Source organism: Peromyscus eremicus, chromosome 3 (assembly GCF_949786415.1).
Source record: "Peromyscus eremicus chromosome 3, PerEre_H2_v1, whole genome shotgun sequence".
Taxonomy (NCBI): domain Eukaryota; kingdom Metazoa; phylum Chordata; class Mammalia; order Rodentia; family Cricetidae; genus Peromyscus; species Peromyscus eremicus.
This window is the reverse complement of record NC_081418.1, coordinates 30,043,641-30,061,644: the sequence shown is the minus strand read 5'-3', so window position 1 is coordinate 30,061,644 and position 18,004 is coordinate 30,043,641. Positions and strand designations below refer to the sequence as shown.

The 18,004-nt window shown below is 41.2% G+C and overlaps 1 protein-coding gene across 1 annotated transcript in view; it reads right to left on the bottom strand.

The window, feature by feature from the left end:
- Positions 1–18,004, bottom strand: part of Met (MET proto-oncogene, receptor tyrosine kinase) — an 83,366-nt gene that overhangs the window by 20,239 nt on the left and 45,123 nt on the right. The window contains exons 11-15 of the mRNA XM_059257397.1: positions 14,982–15,200; positions 7,494–7,640; positions 5,756–5,912; positions 5,439–5,579; positions 530–760 (exon numbers count right to left, since the gene is read on the bottom strand). Of these exons, the coding sequence (XP_059113380.1) occupies positions 530–760; positions 5,439–5,579; positions 5,756–5,912; positions 7,494–7,640; positions 14,982–15,200 (895 nt within the window). The remainder of the gene's footprint in view (positions 1–529; positions 761–5,438; positions 5,580–5,755; positions 5,913–7,493; positions 7,641–14,981; positions 15,201–18,004) is intronic.

Genomic DNA, 18,004 nt, shown 5'->3' with positions numbered 1-18,004 from the left:
TCCTCCAATAATGTTTATGCTGGCAGTTACTGATGCTAGCTTATTGCAAACAGTCATTCTTTGTGTGGAGAAATTGGAGTGTAGATGATATATATTGCCTCAGATCAGGGGAGATCTATAAATTCCCTGTCTTCTGATGCTGACCAGCAATGCACGAGCCACTAGACACCAGGGCTTTGTTACTGCTCTCATAGAAAAGATTGAAGGGATCAAGGAGTGAAAAATTGGCATGATTTTTATGAAGGAGTAAGTGGCACTTTCCAAGCAACTGTAGTTAGTGTGAGAAATATGAGGGAGAAATGTGATATTTCCTCATGTTGGGGATGTTATCCCATGGCTTCCACGCACAGGGAAGTCTCCAAAGATATGCTTTTCAGGTCTGCATTTCTGCAGGACAAAACTGAAACACCTCATTATCAGTGTTCTGTCAGGGGCTCTTGGCATTGTCTAAGTTTGTAATCTGCAAAACAGGAGATAAAAGGCTTACTGGAAAATTATATTTAACAGAGAGCTGAGTGGAAACACTTACCTCTTCCTATGACTTCATTGAAATGCACAATGAGGCTACTGGGCCCAATCACTACATGCTGAACTGCTTGGACCAGCTCTGGATTTAGAGCGCTGAGGTCAATGTGAACAGTGTTTTGTAGTAATGGACTGGATATGTCAGAGTCCCCACTAGTTAGGATGGGGGACAGGTCTGTCAGAGGGTAGTGCGCTTGTCTGCAGGCTCCATTCTGAGAGGAGTTGGGAAACTGGTCTACAAGACAAAGCACATAGACACAGCAATGAAACCTTACTGCAGCATCAGCGGTGGCAAAGGGATTCACAGCATGGTGAAATGTGGATTTTGACATTAAAGCAATGGCTGCATGCAGTGAGACTGGGAACACCCTTTACAAAGGAGTGGTTTGAGAAACATGGTAACGAATTGGGAAAAAAGGTACAAATACATAGATATTTATATAGAAAAACATTTTACAAAGTGCTTAGAATTGTTCTTCTATGTAGGCAGTGTTAACTAGGAAAGCTTGTTTGTCCTATTGGTTTCCTTGAGTATTTTTCTTTTGACTAGTAACAAAAAGCCATGCTTGAAGATAATTTTAAAATATATTCCACCCTTAAGAATCAGAAGCAGTGCGGATAGGTGATAGGTTCTAGGGGAAAGAGTCAATTTTCCTTAAGGGTGAAGCCCCCCACCCATAAACCTTGCTTGAGTATATGGCCCCACACCCAGGAGTATGTAGGCAGCACATATTGAACTATATTAGTTATTAAAAAGAGAAAAGAGAACATGAAGAGTGGGGCAGTAGGGAGTCAGGGGGAGAAGTGAGGGTGAAAATGATCAACATATATTGTATGAAATTTTCCAAGAACTAAAGAAAATATGATATTAAAAAGAAAAAGAACCAGAGGTAGCAAAATCGGTTGAGCAATTGCCCAGTCCTGCAGAAAGAAAATGAAAAAGATGCCCTTTGAGATGACCGCATATACGGAGTGACTAGTATTATGGAAATCTACATGAATTCCTGGACAAGGAACTATGTGTAGGAAAATAATACAATCAATACAAGTTGAATATCCCTTTCAAAAATACTTGGGACCAGAAATTGTTCAGCTGTTGAATTTCCTCAGATTTTGAAATACAGGCATAGACTTTACTGGTTAACCATCCCTGATCAATCTGAAATCTGAAATGGAAACTATAAAACTTTTAAACCTGATACTTTAGAGTATCATAAACCTGAAGGGCTGGGGAGATGGCTCAGTAGGTAGGAGCTCTTGCTTTACAAGCAGGAGGACCTGAGTTCAAACATGCCCCGTTCCCACATAAATAAAAAAACACATTGGGGAACCAAGGCAGATGGATCCCAAGATCTTCCAGCCAGCCTATCAAAAAAGGTGAACTTCAGGCTCAGTGACAGACCCAGTCCTAAGGTAATAAGGCCAAGAGTGACAGAGAAGGCACATGATATCATGCTCTAGCCTCCACAGGTAGGCACATGGACATGTATCCCCAAACTCATGCGTCACCAACACACACACACACACACACACAATCATAGAGTTTTAAATTACTTTATTATTTTTGATTTCAAAATTTTGGCTTATGGTTGTTCAGCATGTACCTATAATTATCATTGGAAATACGGAAGGCTACATTCTCAGAACCGAGAGCCTTGCACAGTAGTGGTAAGTTCTCCATCTTGTGGTAGTATCCATAGAGTGTTATGGCTACTTAGAGCAGGCAGTTTGGATCTGTGCTAGTGTGCCCTATCATTCTACCCTTGAAGGCATTTGAGCATGGCTGTTTCCCATTAGCCCATTTTTACAACCAAAGCATTGTAAGAACTTTAGGTGAGATTTCTTTTGTGAAAAAGTGGCTCTTTCATGCCAAGGTTAAGGGACTGTGGCACTGAGTGTTTTTAATCCCAAATTAGGCAAAGAAGCTGCTCGTGGCTTTGCCCTTCCCACTGGAAAACATCACCAACATCAAGGGTGGGAAACCGGGATCACAGCAATTGACTGGCAGGGTGCATGGGCCTGTGCTCATGTGAGCGTGTCTGTGTGTGTGTGTGTGTGTGTGTGTGTGTGTGTGTGTGTGTGTGTGTGTAAGAGACAGAGAGAGGGGGGAGGGAGGGAGGGAGGGAGGGAGAGAGAGAGTTAGGTGAGCAGCCTCCAATCCTATCATCACATAGTATAGTTTGCTTGCAAATAAACAAGCGAATCAGAACCTAAGAAAGCTGATGATGTCATGACTATTTCTAACACCACTTATGCATGTTTAGTGTTTCCCACAGTAGACCTTTTGGTTAATAATCCTTACTTAGCCAGACAGTAAGTCTCAAAAATGCCTCCAGAAAAGTTTTGGAGGGGCCTTTATAGTCATAATAATCAGTAGCTCAAACCAAACAAATGTGACCACAAAGGAAGGCTCCAGAACATATGAAAGGCCCTCAAAAGCTGGGTGAGTAAAGAAAAAAGGAAGACTCCATCTCCTGGCTGCTCCTCTAATAGCAAGGAGTCAGGATCTCCAAACTTTGCTCAGCGGATCACAGATGCAAATGGGGGTTTCTAATCCAGTTCCTCCATCCTCACTTTCCAAACCTTTGCACGTGGAGAGGGCCGAGGGAACAAAGGTCCTCCTGAAGGGAAACTCCACTGAGCCTTTGTTAAGTTCAAATACACAGAGAAGCCAATTTAGAGCATCCATATGTAATCCTGCTGAAATGTCACAGAGACTTCTGGGTCTCCATGAAAAAAGCTGTCCTCACCAGCTACAAAAAGAAAATTCTGCAGTTGCTGTTGGACAGGTTTGGGTGCTCAGTCCCTCGTTCTTCCCTTTGTGTGGCCCCCTTTTGCCCATTTTAACTTTTCCTGTCCCCAAGAAGCAGGTTCAAAGCAAGTAGGAGGGTGAAGCTTGTTTTCTTAGCCATGGTGACAAATGTTTGGCAAGTGAGGAATGTAAAAGATTAAGAAATCTTATATATATTACACAGTGCACACACATAGCAATAAATACTTGTGGGAAGTTCTGTATGGCAAATGTGTTGCTAATTAATCAATAAAACACTGATTGGCCATTGGCTAGGCAGGAAGTATAGGCGGGGCAAGGAGGAGAATAAAGCTGGGAAGTGGAAGGCTGAGTCAGAGAGACACTGCCAGCCGCCACCATGACAAGCCGCATATGAAGATCCCGGTAAGCCACAAGCCATGTGGCAAGGTATAGATTTATGGAAATGGATTAATTTAAGCTATAAGAATAGTTAGCAAGAAGCCTGCCACGGCCATACAGTTTGTAACCAATATAAGTTTCTGTGTTTTCTTGGTTGGGTCTGATGGCTGTGGGACTGGTAGGTGAGAGAGATTTGCCCTGACTGTGGGCCAGGCAGGAAAACTCCAGCTACAAATACTACTACTACTACTACTACTACTACTACTACTACTACTAATAATAATAATAATTTTAAAAGTGAGAAAGCAAGGTGGCTCAGGAGGTAAATATAATTGCTTATAAGCCTAGTGAGCTAAATTTGATACCTGGAACCCATGTAAAGGTGGAAGGAGAGAACCGACCTCACAGAACTTTCCTCTGACCATACACATTCAGTTACACACACACTCACACAGACACACAATTTAAAGATGAAGAAAGCTGTATGTGTGTGCTTGTGTATGTGTGTATACACTGTGCATGTGTGTGGAGGTCAGAGGTCAATGTTGGGTGTCTCCCTCAATCACTTTCCACCTTATTTCCCAAACTGCTCAGCCAATGGACTCTGAGGATCTGTGCCCGACACACCCAGGACATGTGACTTTTATAAGCTTCTGCTGATACACACTCAGGAACTCGGGTCCTCTTTCTTGGGCTGTAAGCTTTTCATAGACAGTCATGCCCCCACCCAGGAACGCTTTTAAAAAAGCAATTTCTTGTAAACCTCAGTAATCCCAGGTTAGAGCTATTAAACATGGATATGAAAGACTAATTATATCTAAGTTTTAAAAGCATGCACTAAGCTTGATTTGTCCACATTCTTAAAGGATTGGATTTCTTTCTAACAGTGAATGGAGTCATTTGGCACATTCAATAATCTCCAGAGAACCAACCCAAGTCTCAGGAAGGGCAACAAGTGGTGAGAAACTTAACATGCTGCCTGTCTCACTGCTGGTCTACTTGCTTGGATGAGCAGTTTCTACCTTCTCAGTATCCACAACTGTCTGTGACTCACTTTATTTGTCCAATGGTGAACGTTCAACAGGGAAATGCTTGTACTTGACTCATGTCCTGTAACTTCTAAAGATAATGGCCCTGATACAATATGGACATTTTGCTTTGTGCAAGACATGTTTAAATAAAACAATGTGAAATGTCCTGGCCAATCTGATCATTCTTAGGTCTGGTGTTTTGCAAAGCAGATGATGTTGATGAATAGCACAACTGGAGGTTTTTCTTGGATAAGACTCAAAATATATTCAGGTCATAGATGGTTGTAGGTAAAAGCTATGCTCATTGAGAATGCATCAAAAGACTACTAGTGGTATAATGCAAAAGTTTTCCCCAAAATATAGCTTTTTAAATTTATGTTTAAATAAAAGTATTTTATAACTTTGCTCTTCCTGAGTGGTTAAAGAGAGTTTCTCAGTTTCTTAGCATTGCCGTGAGATAAGTGACTTTGCTCAAATGATTCTAAAGTGAACCTTTCTGTGTGTGAGCAGAAAGCAGATGCTAGCATTCCAATATGATACCCGCATGCATTTGATTTTAAAGTGAGGCCATGCAATTCTGCGTCAACTTAAGCATTCCTTTGGCATAGGTCAACAGTTTTCTTTTTCTACTTGTGTAAAAATATGAGGACAAAAGCAAAAAGCAAGAACAATGGTACAGCCCACAGAGGTCTATGGAAAGAGATTTCTCAGGATAGTAAACTGAACTATACCTTCTGGAAAAGTAGCTCTGTAGTCTACAGACTCATTTGAGACCATCTCTGTAGTTGGACTTACACTTCGGGCACTTACAAGCCTATCCAAATGAGGGGTGTGTACTCTTGCGTCATAGCGAACTAATTCACTGCCCAGATCTTAAAACAGAGAGAAAGAGAGAGCTTGTTAAAGACTTGGCTATCACAGGTCCCAGTGCCCATAACTCACAGGTTTGCTGAGTGCTTATTAGACAACTCATATGTCTCCATGACAATACTGAATGTAATCACTATACTCCTACGGTAACTTCTTAGACAATAACCAAAAAATGAACCTTTAATATGCCTTCTTTTTCTCAGCCACAGGAAGAGCCCGAATAATAATAAAAGTACTACTGATATTGAGACCACACCGACAATCAATCCTGTGAAATTCTGATCTGGTTGAACGATCACTTTTCCAAGGACAGTTGAAGAGACTGCTTGCTTCCACTAGAAATAAATCAGAAGGGAAAAAGTCAGAATTTGGTCAAGATTGACATAAAATATACTATCTATGTGGAACCAAAGTTTCTCTGGGTTCCCTTTAGTACCTGTTGGCTACCATCCTAGAAGTTGCATTATGACCTTCAGAGTAAGAAATCTCTCAGTTCTGCCTCAGTGTTCAGGTAATTCAGAAATATTGATTAACTAAAGCACATCTATGATACTTAGATAAACAATAATAGTCTTTGATCTTGAGGAACTAAAGTATATGTGAAGGGAAGTGGCTAGATCAATTATTATAATGATACCATAGAAGTATGAATAAATAAAAATTAATTATGTACCATTTGGGAGGGTGGAGTACATAGCAGAAAAGATTTCTCATAAGAAGGCAAATCATATTGTAGTAGGATAATAAGGTCTCATATTATTTTCATTTCAGTTTGATACATAGAAGAAATCTTGTGGTTTCTTCCAGCTCCAACGCTTTGTGAGTTTTAAGATTGAAGGTCATTTTGTAATTTCTACTCTAGTTGCTACATTCAGTCTCAGATTTTGTAATTCTTTTGTGTATTTCCATTTCCTAACATTTTCAGAAGACTTCAGAAACCCTTTAAAGCTACTTTTTCTTGGGTAAGCAATATATGGTATACATGAAATCAGACATCAGTCAGCCATAAAATGCAATGGACCACAAAAAAACTTGCCAAGTAAAATGAGCCAGATACCAAAAGACAAATACTGTATGATTCGACTTCCATGAAATACCTAGGTCAGCAAATTCATAGAGAAAGAAAGTAGAGTAGAGGTTACAGGGGCTGTTGGAGAGGAGCGTGAGGTGTTCTTGCTAATTGGTCACACAGCATCTGCTTGAGAAGGCTTTCGAACACACAGCAGTGATGTTTACACATATGATGAGTACAAGTCATGTCCCTGAAGTATAGATTTAAAATCATCACAAAGGCAAATTTTATGATATATGTGTGTTAGCACTATGTAAAGAAATTAACGATTGTAACATACCAAGCCTGTTGAGTTGTGTGTTTCAAGTGGTAAATTGTATGGTATGTAAGTTATATCACAATAGACTATTAAAAATAATACAGATGTATTCTTGTTCTGGGTTGTCTGGTTTAGCTGTGTACGTGGAAGAAGGTAGTATGCAACAACTCCGTTTCCACTCTACTCTGCCAAGTGGATGCGTCCCCTTTTATTTATGGAGTCTATGCATTGTGTCCACTGACGTGGGAAGACCTCTTGGCTTGGTGAAAAGTGGAAGAAGGGACACTCCTGCGTTTGTCCTTGTTCCTTCTGAGAATGACAGCATATTTTGGCAAGAGTGTGGATGATGGAGAAGCAGTGTTGGTAAAACGACTTTCAAGACATACTCTTCTAACCCAGGGGAAAGAGATAGTGTGATTTTAAAAGAACCCTCAACATCTCTCAGATCACAGCTAGGAACTGAGGCTGAGCTGATGAGCCAAAGCCAATACACAAATGAGCCTTAATGATTTATTTTAAGCCTACTGGTGACATAATTACACTGGCATCCTTATTTACATCACGGAAGGCATGCAGGAACCCCACCTCTATATTTAGCTCGCTGTTCAGTTTCAGCAGGTCATTGGGGACTGTACATAAAACGGCTTCAGAATGCCAGTGTATATTCTCACAGCTCTTATTTCCAACCTTTAACACTTCACCTTTAACTGCTTCAGGGTCAATATCATTTCCCTGGAAAGGAAAGAGAAAACAAAATGAAAAGGTCATTAACACTTCACAGGTCAGTAGGAACGCTGGTCGTTTTAGAGGAACACAGGAGTACAGCAAATGTAGACAATGTTTGCCAAGACATCTGATTTTTATGGTGCTTATTTTCAGGGGAGTTGAGCTGGCCGAAAGGGCGCATGAACATTTCGGGACACTAACCAGGCAGGAGTGATAACATGACCTTTTCCATCAGGTTGAATTTTAGACAAAGGGAAAGGGAATCTTATGTCCTTATTTTGAAAACTGTCATGCATAATCATTGTATTACTGTCTTCAGGCAGAGTGTGGGTGTTTCACAAAAAGAAAGCAGTTTTGAGTTTAGCAGTTAAGCCTGTGGAATTGCTTAACACTGCCTTTTGTAATGATTCACTTTTAGAATCACACGGAACGCTTTCAAAAATCCCAATGCCAAGGTCTCGTCTCCAGAGAGCTAATGTAACTGCCTTGTCAATACATTCCTTGAGCTGAGCTGGGAAATTCCTTTTCATTCCTCTTGCCTGGTTGAACCCTGTACATAAGTAAATTCATTTCAAAGACATTCCCGAAAGATGCTGTATGACCTTCGTTAGGATTTGAGAGCACAATTACATTATTTTGAACGATTATATAGTTACTTGAGGACTTTTAAACATTACCCAATTTGACATAGTTAACTTGAGTTAACATCAGGAATGTTTAAAACAACAACATTTTGTTCAAGAAACCAATCACCGGCCTAGGGAAAGAAGTGCAAACATGAATACAGTTTTTCATATCAAGAGTTAATGAGTAGTTATTTATTAAGCAGGCTGTTACTTGGAGGAGAGAGCTATCAAAACCTATTCCTATTATTCTTATGGACAAAGAACAGCTCCTCATAGAGACAGCCCTGCAACTTGGTTTTGCATACTACTGAGTGCGTCCACAAACTGCTTTCCCTTACAGTCATGGGTTTCAAGACGGGTAGGTCAGGTATCATTCTAGAAAGAGGAATACCTGAAAGAGGTACTTCTTTACATTCTGAGAATCCATGGAAGAAATGAATGCAGGCAAACCCTACCCTTATCATATTTCCAGAGGCGGCAGGAGCAATCCATTGATCTAGGTCAGCCACACAGGGTAATTCAACAGAGATGCACATAAATCTCCTGGGTCACTTTGGGGCTTGAAATGACAACTTGTTGGTTAGGTCTAGGAAGGGCGCAGGCCCTTACTCACATATTGGAGGGAATTCAGGGAATGACAGAGGGAAGAGATTAAAGAGCTGGAGGGCTTGATTTATGGGAGAGGCGCTAACATGTGCCTTGCGTGCTGAGATAATAGCTAGGGGTGGGGGAAGGGAGGACCACAATGCATGACCCTCTCCAGGGCTCATTCTTTCAGGCTTAGGATCTCCTTGGATCTTAAAACAGAAGAATAAACAGCTGAAAGACTGAATCCTTCTTGATTCATAACCATCAAGGAACACATGATGAGCACTGACCTATAGAATATGTTTTGTATATGAAAACATTGTATAGGAAACCGCTTTTAAAGTTGAAAACATAGATATGGCAAGAGCAATTACCGCAGCCGCGATAATATAAGAGGAACTGATACCAAAGCAGGAAGAATAAAAATAGATGCGGTTTAATTTTTGTGTTTAAAGTAAATGTAGCTTTACTGAGCCGTGGAAAATATCTTAAAACTTTCATTATTGATACTAACTATTTATTAAGGAGAAGAATACGTGTAAAAAATCAGCTCAGTTCTGCAGGCATTGAAGTGACAAAATATGTGTTTCTAAATAAAATGGCATCAGCCGGAGCTCCAATCCTCCCACACAAAGAGCAACTCCAAAGACCAATGACCTCATTTCATCCTGTAAAGACTCTTGGTATTTTGTCATTGCTGATTTATGCGAGGGGAGCTAGGCTTCAAGAAGGGACAAAGTCACGAAGCTGAGCAAATTCTATCTGATGCAAAATCTACTTACCACCCAATGAGTGTTAGAACCAGGTCTAGTTACTGCAAATACGAAGATGGACAGGAGCTTCTGCCTGTCACCATGATGTTAAGATGAGAGCCAACGCTATAGTAATATTCTATATGGTTATGGTAGTCACTTGACTACGTTGACTACCCCCGACCAACTATTTGAAAGCAGTTTCTTGTGACGGCTACTGGGGTTTGTATTTGTCCATGTTTTTTCTGAAGAGCATTGTAAGTTTAAGTTGCATAACTTCCTATATACAACATATGTATTCATATAAAAAATGAAAGCCAATGACTGCCCATCTGTCCCCTTACTCCCTAGGTCTCCTCTCATAATATATGTTCAGGACTCAGGTTTTGGGATGCCACTCACGACTATGACAGAACAGAGTAGAAAGAAGTAAAGGTGGGTAGGACTTAGGAAACAGTATCCTAATTGTAAAGATTCTGCAAGTGTTCGTAGCCAGGCAGCCACGGGACAGTTCACTAATGACAGCATGAGGTGCAGGCTGGTAGCCAGACAGAAGCTGGGCAGTGAGGGCCGTGGCAGCAGAAAACCAGAGACTTGGTGGTGGTTGTGGTGCCATTGCACTTCACTTAGAGAATATGAACCCTGCAGTATAGAATACAGGCCAAAGATCTGTCTCAGAAGACTCCAAATCAGCTCCACAGGACATCCAGAGAACCAAGGAAATAGCTTCTGGAGAATTTGAGAAAAGCAGGATGGACCAAAATTCAACTAATTCCATCACTAGCTACTTGGGAGTCTTTTTATTTTTTTAGAGACCCTTACTGAGGCATTGTGTTAACGTAAGTACTGCATACGTGCCCTGGGCTCTATTTCTTTTTCCTTCACAGAATGCCCACCAGTGTGTGCAGCTCAGGGAACTCTACTTGAGAGTAAACTGGGGACACATTTACTGTCAACACAAATAAATCTGAATGCAGGGACAAATGACCTGACAAAAGGAACCCTTCCATCCTGCCTGGAGGGAGACCTGACCTCACGGGAGTGCAACTGGGATCGGTCTGCAGTAAACCAGTGAGAGAAGAAAATGAGCCAACATTTAGCTGGCTCTGGGCACCAGGTTGATCGGGTTGGCCCAGAATGGTACTTCTTTCTACATATCTTTAGTGCCCAGACAGTGATGTCTGGCTCGTTACCTGTGACCTCCATACTTGTTTTCATATTCACAGTATCACATTTGAGTCTCTGAATCTTGCTGTGGCTCATCTTGAAATACTTCTTATGAGATTCCTGCCCTCCTCTCTGTTTGAACTGAATTTTCAGAAATGACACCCATGTGGCTTACAAGATGGCCTATAATTCTAGCTCCTCCCTCCCTCCCTCCTTCTCTCCCTCCCCTCTCCCTCTTTCCCTCCCTCCCTCCCTCCCTTCTCCCTTCCTGCTCTTTCTTCTTGGTTATGTGCATGTGTGTGTTTCTTGGTATGGGCTTTCTGAGTGCAGATGCCAGCATTGTCCAGGAGAGCAAATAGGATTTTCTGGAACTAGAGTTGCAGGTAATTTTGAGACCTCTGGTGTGGGTGCTGGGAACCAATTCCCAACTCAGGTCTTCTACAAGAGCAGTATACAGTCTTAACCACTGAACCACCTTTTCGGCCTACACTTCTTTTCTTTTCTTTTTTTAAAAAAGATTTATTTATTTATTATGTATACAGTGTTCTATCTGCACATATCCCTGCAGGTCAAAAGAGGGTACCAGATCTCATTACAGATGGTTGTGAGCCACCATGTGGTTGCTGGGAATTGAACTTAGGACCTTTGGAAGAGCATCTCTCCAGCTCCACATTTCTTTTCTTCCTTCCTTCCTTCCTTCCTTCCTTCCTTCCTTCCTTCCTTCCTTCCTTCCTTCGTTCCTCACCTTCTCTCTTTTTTCTTTCTTTTCTTCCTTTTCCTTCCTTTCTTTTTCACCTTTTTCTTTTTGTAGTGCTAATGTCTGAGCCTAGGGTCTAGAGCATGCTAGCTAAGCACCCTACAACCAAGTCACATTCTAGCACCGCAGCACTTTCACTAACAGGAGACAAACACACTTTGCACTCATGTTTTCAATGGCAGTAAAATGAGTACAAGAAAGTCTCTTAACAAAAACGCTCTACTGGGTGTTCAAGAGAGGCAGAGGTTTCAAAGTGGTTGATTTTAGCAATTGATAAAGGATTAAACTGCTGCCACAGCAAACAGGGTCATAACCTTAGATTTCCGCTATACTTACAGAAAATGGAGTATGGGCAAAGAGTGCATCATGACACTGAACAGTGGACTGTCGAAAATTAAAACAATCACCCTACACCCTAAACTGCCCTGTCACCACTGGAATACAGCTTCGTGACATGGCAAGTGCTTTATAGAGTCAAGAAAAGGGAGTGCTTTGTGCCCATCTCCAGGGACCTTCGGCCATGTTGGAAATACCACTAATAGACTTATGATGATGTCAAAACATTTTTTCTTGGTCCAACAACTTTGTAAGGCATTGAATAATGGTTGTTTGATTTATAGAAAAAGGATTTTTTTCTCTTCCATCAAACACTGGATTTGAAAGGATAGATAAAGAACCACTTGTCTCTAATCTGTCCATCATAGACACTGGAACAGGCAAATAGGCTTTTTTGGGGGGAGGGGGTTTAAGACTATCTGCCCACAAACCTTTGTTTTCACCGAGAAAAGACAAATGGAGTCTTTCAAACAGCAAACACAGTAATTGTTGAAAGCAAAAGGTCACACTAGATTAGTTTTATTGGGAAAAAAAGGGGGAAGTGATAAAAGCTCTTTCTCTTTTTCTAAAACTAATTAAAGCAGCAGATAAAAGAACTTCGGTGTGGCAAAACACTGTTCAGTGAAGCAGGCTTCCATTTCATTTCATGCTGGGTTTACTTAATTATTGTACAAAATGCAACGGAGAGGCCGGTGATTGTGTGAGTGTGAAAGTGTGCACACGTTTGTTCAGAGGTAAAAATCTCCCCGACAGAGCAGAGCTATTTCAGTGGAAATGTCACTTGGACGGAGGTGACCCATGCTACCCACATCACACCTGAGTGAGGGCTACTCTGCTGTTTGCAGGTGCTTGCATTTGCCCTCATACGTTCTTTCAGGAGAAAACATTGTCAGCATCTCAGACAACAGGTAGTGCAGGATGAAGATTTTGCGAATTGAGGACTATGGCAGAATTAAAATCTTGATCATTTTGCTAGCTTTCTTATTATCTGAAGTAAAAATGGCTGAAATGGCACCGGAGAGCAGATTCGAGTCCTCATTCTCCCAGCTTTGTGTTCTGCTTATTCCATTACTTCTCAAACTCCAGCCCACCCAGGCTTTGGTGATTTTTGTCTGCATCAGGCTGCCTTAGACAAGGTGCTCTGTCACTGTGTTCTCAGAGGCTAATGTATTCCCAAGATGGTGGGAATCCAGATCCATTAATTAGTCAGCTTAGATTTGACCACACCTATGAAATGGCCCAAGGGGTAAAGGTGAGTTAAATCCCGGAGGCCCATGAAGAAAGCTGGATGCTGTGCCATGCATCTGTAATCTCAGATGTCCTATGAGGCGCGAGGCAGAGACAAGAGAATTGCTCAGAAACTACAGGCCAGTTACCCTGCCCCGGAGTGGCAGAAACTGTCTTGTCCACTATAGACGATACTGTAAGGGTGGCCAAGAAGCTGAGTAGTAGTGGCAGCGCATGCCTGTAATCCCAGCATTTGGGAGGCAGAGGCAGGTGGATCTCTGTGATTTCTAGGCCATGCTTGTCTACAAAGCAAGTTCCAGGACAGCCAGAGCTGTTACACAGAGAGACTTTGTCTTGACAAACAAAAAAAATGTGGCCAAGAACCTGTGGTGGAGGAGCTCCCAGGTTCCATGGGGGAGGTGGGGAGAGAACCCACTACTATTATTTTGCTAAATAGGCACAATATCAAACTATCCTCTAAATTCCTATCTCTATACTCATAGATTAGTGTAGCCCCCAGATTCCATCAGGGACTTTCTTTGTGCATTGGATAGTGGTTAATACAGAAACTCAGAACTGGTCAACATGCAGAAAATGAGTGTCATTAGAGTGCTAAGCCACCAATGGAACATTTATTCACCCTCTTCTCGCTACGCTTCAAGGAGCACATCATGGAAGAAGGGGGAGAGAGATGGTATGAGTCAGAGGTTAGGGAGGATTTGAACAAAGCAATGACTTCTGACATGTTAGGACTGGTCCTTCATCAACTCACAGCTGCTTGCACAAAACCTGCACACGAGCCTGTACCCTAACTAGCAGCCATTGACAGCTGTGGGCACTTTGGAGAGGGACAGTCAATGTTTAAAGAGTGTGGTCCCTGGTAGGTCAACCACAAGTACATTTCAGTGGATGGCCCCATGTCTATGAATATATGGGAGACACAAATTGGATTGGCTGGGTTATTAAAAAAAAAAGAGGACATGAAATTGAGAAGGAGAGGGCAGGTATCTGGTAGGAGTTAGAGGGAAGAGTTGGGTAGAGTAAATATGATAAATATACACCATATGTTTATAAAGTTATCAAAGAATTAATAAGATATATATACACATACAACATATTGGGGAGAGAGAGGGAGAGAGAGAGAGCGAGAGAGAGAGAGAGAGAGAGCGAGAGAGAGAGAGAGAGAGAGAGAGAGAGAGAGAGAGAGAGAGAGAGAGAGCACAGAACCAAGGTGCAAGGAGAAAAGAAGAAAATCCAACTCTGAAAAGTTGACCTCTGATCTTCAAATATTTGCCGTGACATGCACGCATACACACACACACACACATACACACACACACACACACACACACACACAGAGAGAGAGAGAGAGAGAGAGAGAGAGAGAGAGAGAGAGAGAGAGAGACAGAGAGACAGAGAGAGAGACAGAGAGAGAGAGAGAGAGAGAGAGAGAGAGAGAGAGAGAGAGAGAGAGAGAGAGAGAATTGGCTACATCCAGATATAAAACTATCAGAAAATAGCAAACTCCAACTAACACATTTACCATCATGGCCTTATTGTTTATCTTCCAATAAGCACCTTTAGGTGAAGCACATAAGGGAATGTATGACATCATCAGGATAGCACTATGTGGAGCCTGTTTGATAGATTTATGCTCAGCATTTTTTACTTTTCAATATATACACAAGGAAGGGGTCTTAAATGTTTCATTAAAAAGCAATGCATAATTACACTTATCTTTTAGCCTATGCCAAAACGATTTGTTTTCAGTGCTTTGATATTTGCTGATGTAGAACAAGATATAATGACCAAGTACAATGACTCTATTCACATAGCTATGAAATCAGCAAAGCAGTTCGAGTTCATTTAAGAGAGTATTTCAAGGAATTCTTACCTTAATTTCTAGTACATTTTCATTGCCCATTGAGATTACCACTGGCTTCTCAAAAGGCTTAAACACAGGATTATGCACATAAGTGAGATCAAAGTGTTTGGAAAGGACCCCGTCTAGCAGGAAAAAGGCTTTGGTCTTCAGGGGGAGTTGCAGATCCAGCTGTTGCAGTGAAGGAGTCGTGCAGCAGATGATCTCTGAGTTCGAGCGGTGCTCACAGGCCTATGGGAAGACAGTTTCCCACTGTCAGCAGGATACAGGCAGCATCTACGTGATCCGGCTATTTCATAACTTCAGAGTCAACCAAAACCCACATCGATGGTCAAAAAGGCTCTCCATTTAACCTTCCTAACACTGAAGAACACATTTTGGGACACATGATAGGTGTAAAAATTTCCAAACAACTGTTTTTATAGGAACCCGTAGCTTCACGTGCTGGGAATAAGCTACAATGATGTAGCTGCAGCTGGCCTTCCCTCCGTCATGCAATTTTCCCTGGGACAACAAGGCAGTTTCCTGGGGGAGCTGTCTCCACATTCTGTAAGGCAGCTATGGGCGAGCACGGGCTGGGCTTTGAGAACTTAGAAGTCCTTGGTTCAGAATTCACTTGGAAGTTATGAGAACTGAGGGGAAGGCATTACTTGGAAACTCAGTCTCCTCACTTGGTAATTAAGACTGAAGTGTTCTTCACAATGTGGGATGCAATGTGGGATGCTTCCTGGTTAACTGCTTTGTATTAAATTGCCAAGTTCCACATGGTTAACAGCATAGCCGGCAATGCTCATGGAACCTTATTGGTGTGTTAACTGGTAAGTGTTGAGTTCCAAAACACTTTCCAAAGTCAGTCTCGTGCAAGGCTCCTGATATTCCCACAGGGAGGTGTCATGCTGTCCCATATTTAGATAAAGACACTGAGCTCAGGAAAACATACTTCCTTCAGTCTGGTCACCCATCTGAGGGGTGGAGTAGGGTGCTAACAACCAAGGCCGTGAACATCCATGTTCACTATCGTTGCCACTGAACCTTGCTTCTTTTTCACTCTCTAGCCTCTCTGAATAACGCTGTCCATGTTACAAAGGCTCTGCTGTTATTATTTTATATCCTTTCATCTCTCATTTCAAATCCTCCTCTTTGAAATTCTGATTTATGGAATTTTGGAAAATGCAGTTTCCTCTTGATTGTACTTTGACTAAGAGCAGCCAGACAAAGTGGTATATTTAAAGTCAAAGGCTTGCGTTTCTCCCCCAAGGAAAAGACAAACAGGCAACAACATCCCTTAGATTTCCTTTTCGTTGACAAGTATAGTTGGAGATAAAACAATTACTTATGCCCACAATAGCAAAAGGCCTCAGGATATACATAAAAAGCACACAATTTGCTGGGTGATATTTTCTTCTTAATAATTTTAACACTTATTCTGTATTTAAAACTCTATGTTGGAATCAGATAAAACAAAGAGATAAAACATGAATAAAATATATTGCACTATTTAGTTTTATATAAAATATACTGTCATAGTGCTAAGAGCTATTTATTCCTATCATCTTGTAAAACAGGAATGAAAGAGTGCAGTGCTACCATATTAATTCTCTGTATAATAAAGAACCTAGAAACCACAAATTAATCTGCAGGATTCTGGGACACAGTATGCATTAACAAATTAATCTACATCTTCGTTAAGTTAACTATTTCTATATTTTAATGCTTTGAGTTTACTGGAGTTAAAAAATTATTCTGGCTAGATATATATCTACATCAGACCTGATCATAAGTTTTTATTTGTTAAATAATAAATGGTACAATTCATCATAGTCAACTTTAAACTCTTTAAGCCACAGGGAACAGAGAAGGAGCATACGCCTCTCCATAAGGCAGGGTTTAGAAATGACAATAAAGTAAGGAATAATGAAAGAGTAAATAGAACATTCCTTAAAATTTTCACTTCTATCCAATACTAACATGCTGAGTTATTGTATGCTGTGTTTCTGACTCAAACAATAGAAGTTTGCATTTCCACGTACGTCAACAGGTAAGACTTGTATCTTCTGCCCTGTCTTCCTTGGGGTATGCCTCTCTTATATCTGACACCTGGAGGGCTTCAAGCAAAAATCTAATCATAAATAAATGGCTGAAGCTAAGAGTCATTCTATATGTCATCTTTGGGTATGGGAGATGAAAGCAAGCACCCCCCCCCCATTATCTTAATAATGGAGGCTTGGTGTTCAGTAAATGAATCATTTCTCAGCCTCAACTTTAAAAAGTCACATGCCAACAGCAAAGAGGGTAACTGTTATTTTTATTCGGTTAAAGTAAAATTGTATCTTGGTTGTGGAGAATTGACATCTCCTAAATTAATAGTAGTGGTATTTTAACTTTGTTTGTGGCCATGTATGGGGATTGGCTTCAAGGTCCTTAACTTCATGCTGTGACTCCCTGGAGTACCATCTCTTGGAAATATGATAAGAATCTAATAACACTCGTTAGAAGTGATGCAATGTGGATGATTGAGAGGGTCAAGAGAAATCTCATTTGGGATGACCTTATTGTTTGGTGACTTGGCTTGACATTTTCAGTCCCAAATTGCTTTTTGTAATTAAGGAACAGAGTGGCTCTAGTCCTTAAGAAATATTGGAAGGAGAAAATTCAAGAAAGTGCTATAATTTAATCTGTCACTTGCCCAGTTGAGACTGTCTGAGAGAGAGGGCACCTAGAGCCTTTAGTCCAAGTTGAGTGCATATGTCCAACTGGAGTGTGGCATCTCAGAAAAGGGCAAAAAAACAGTCCTTTCTGAGGTCTTGATTAAAGTTATTGGTGTGTGCCTGTGTGCGTGTGTGTGTGTGTGTGTGTGTGTGTGTGTGTATGTGTGTGAGTATGTGTGTGAGTATGTGTGTGTGTGTGTGTTTCATGCATGCATGTGTATGTATGTGTTTACAATGTCAGCTCCAGATTCTATTGTGGAATAAAAAGTACCATTTGACCTCTGCTGCAAAGATCACCAGTGAATATTAACGGCAAAGCCTAAATGT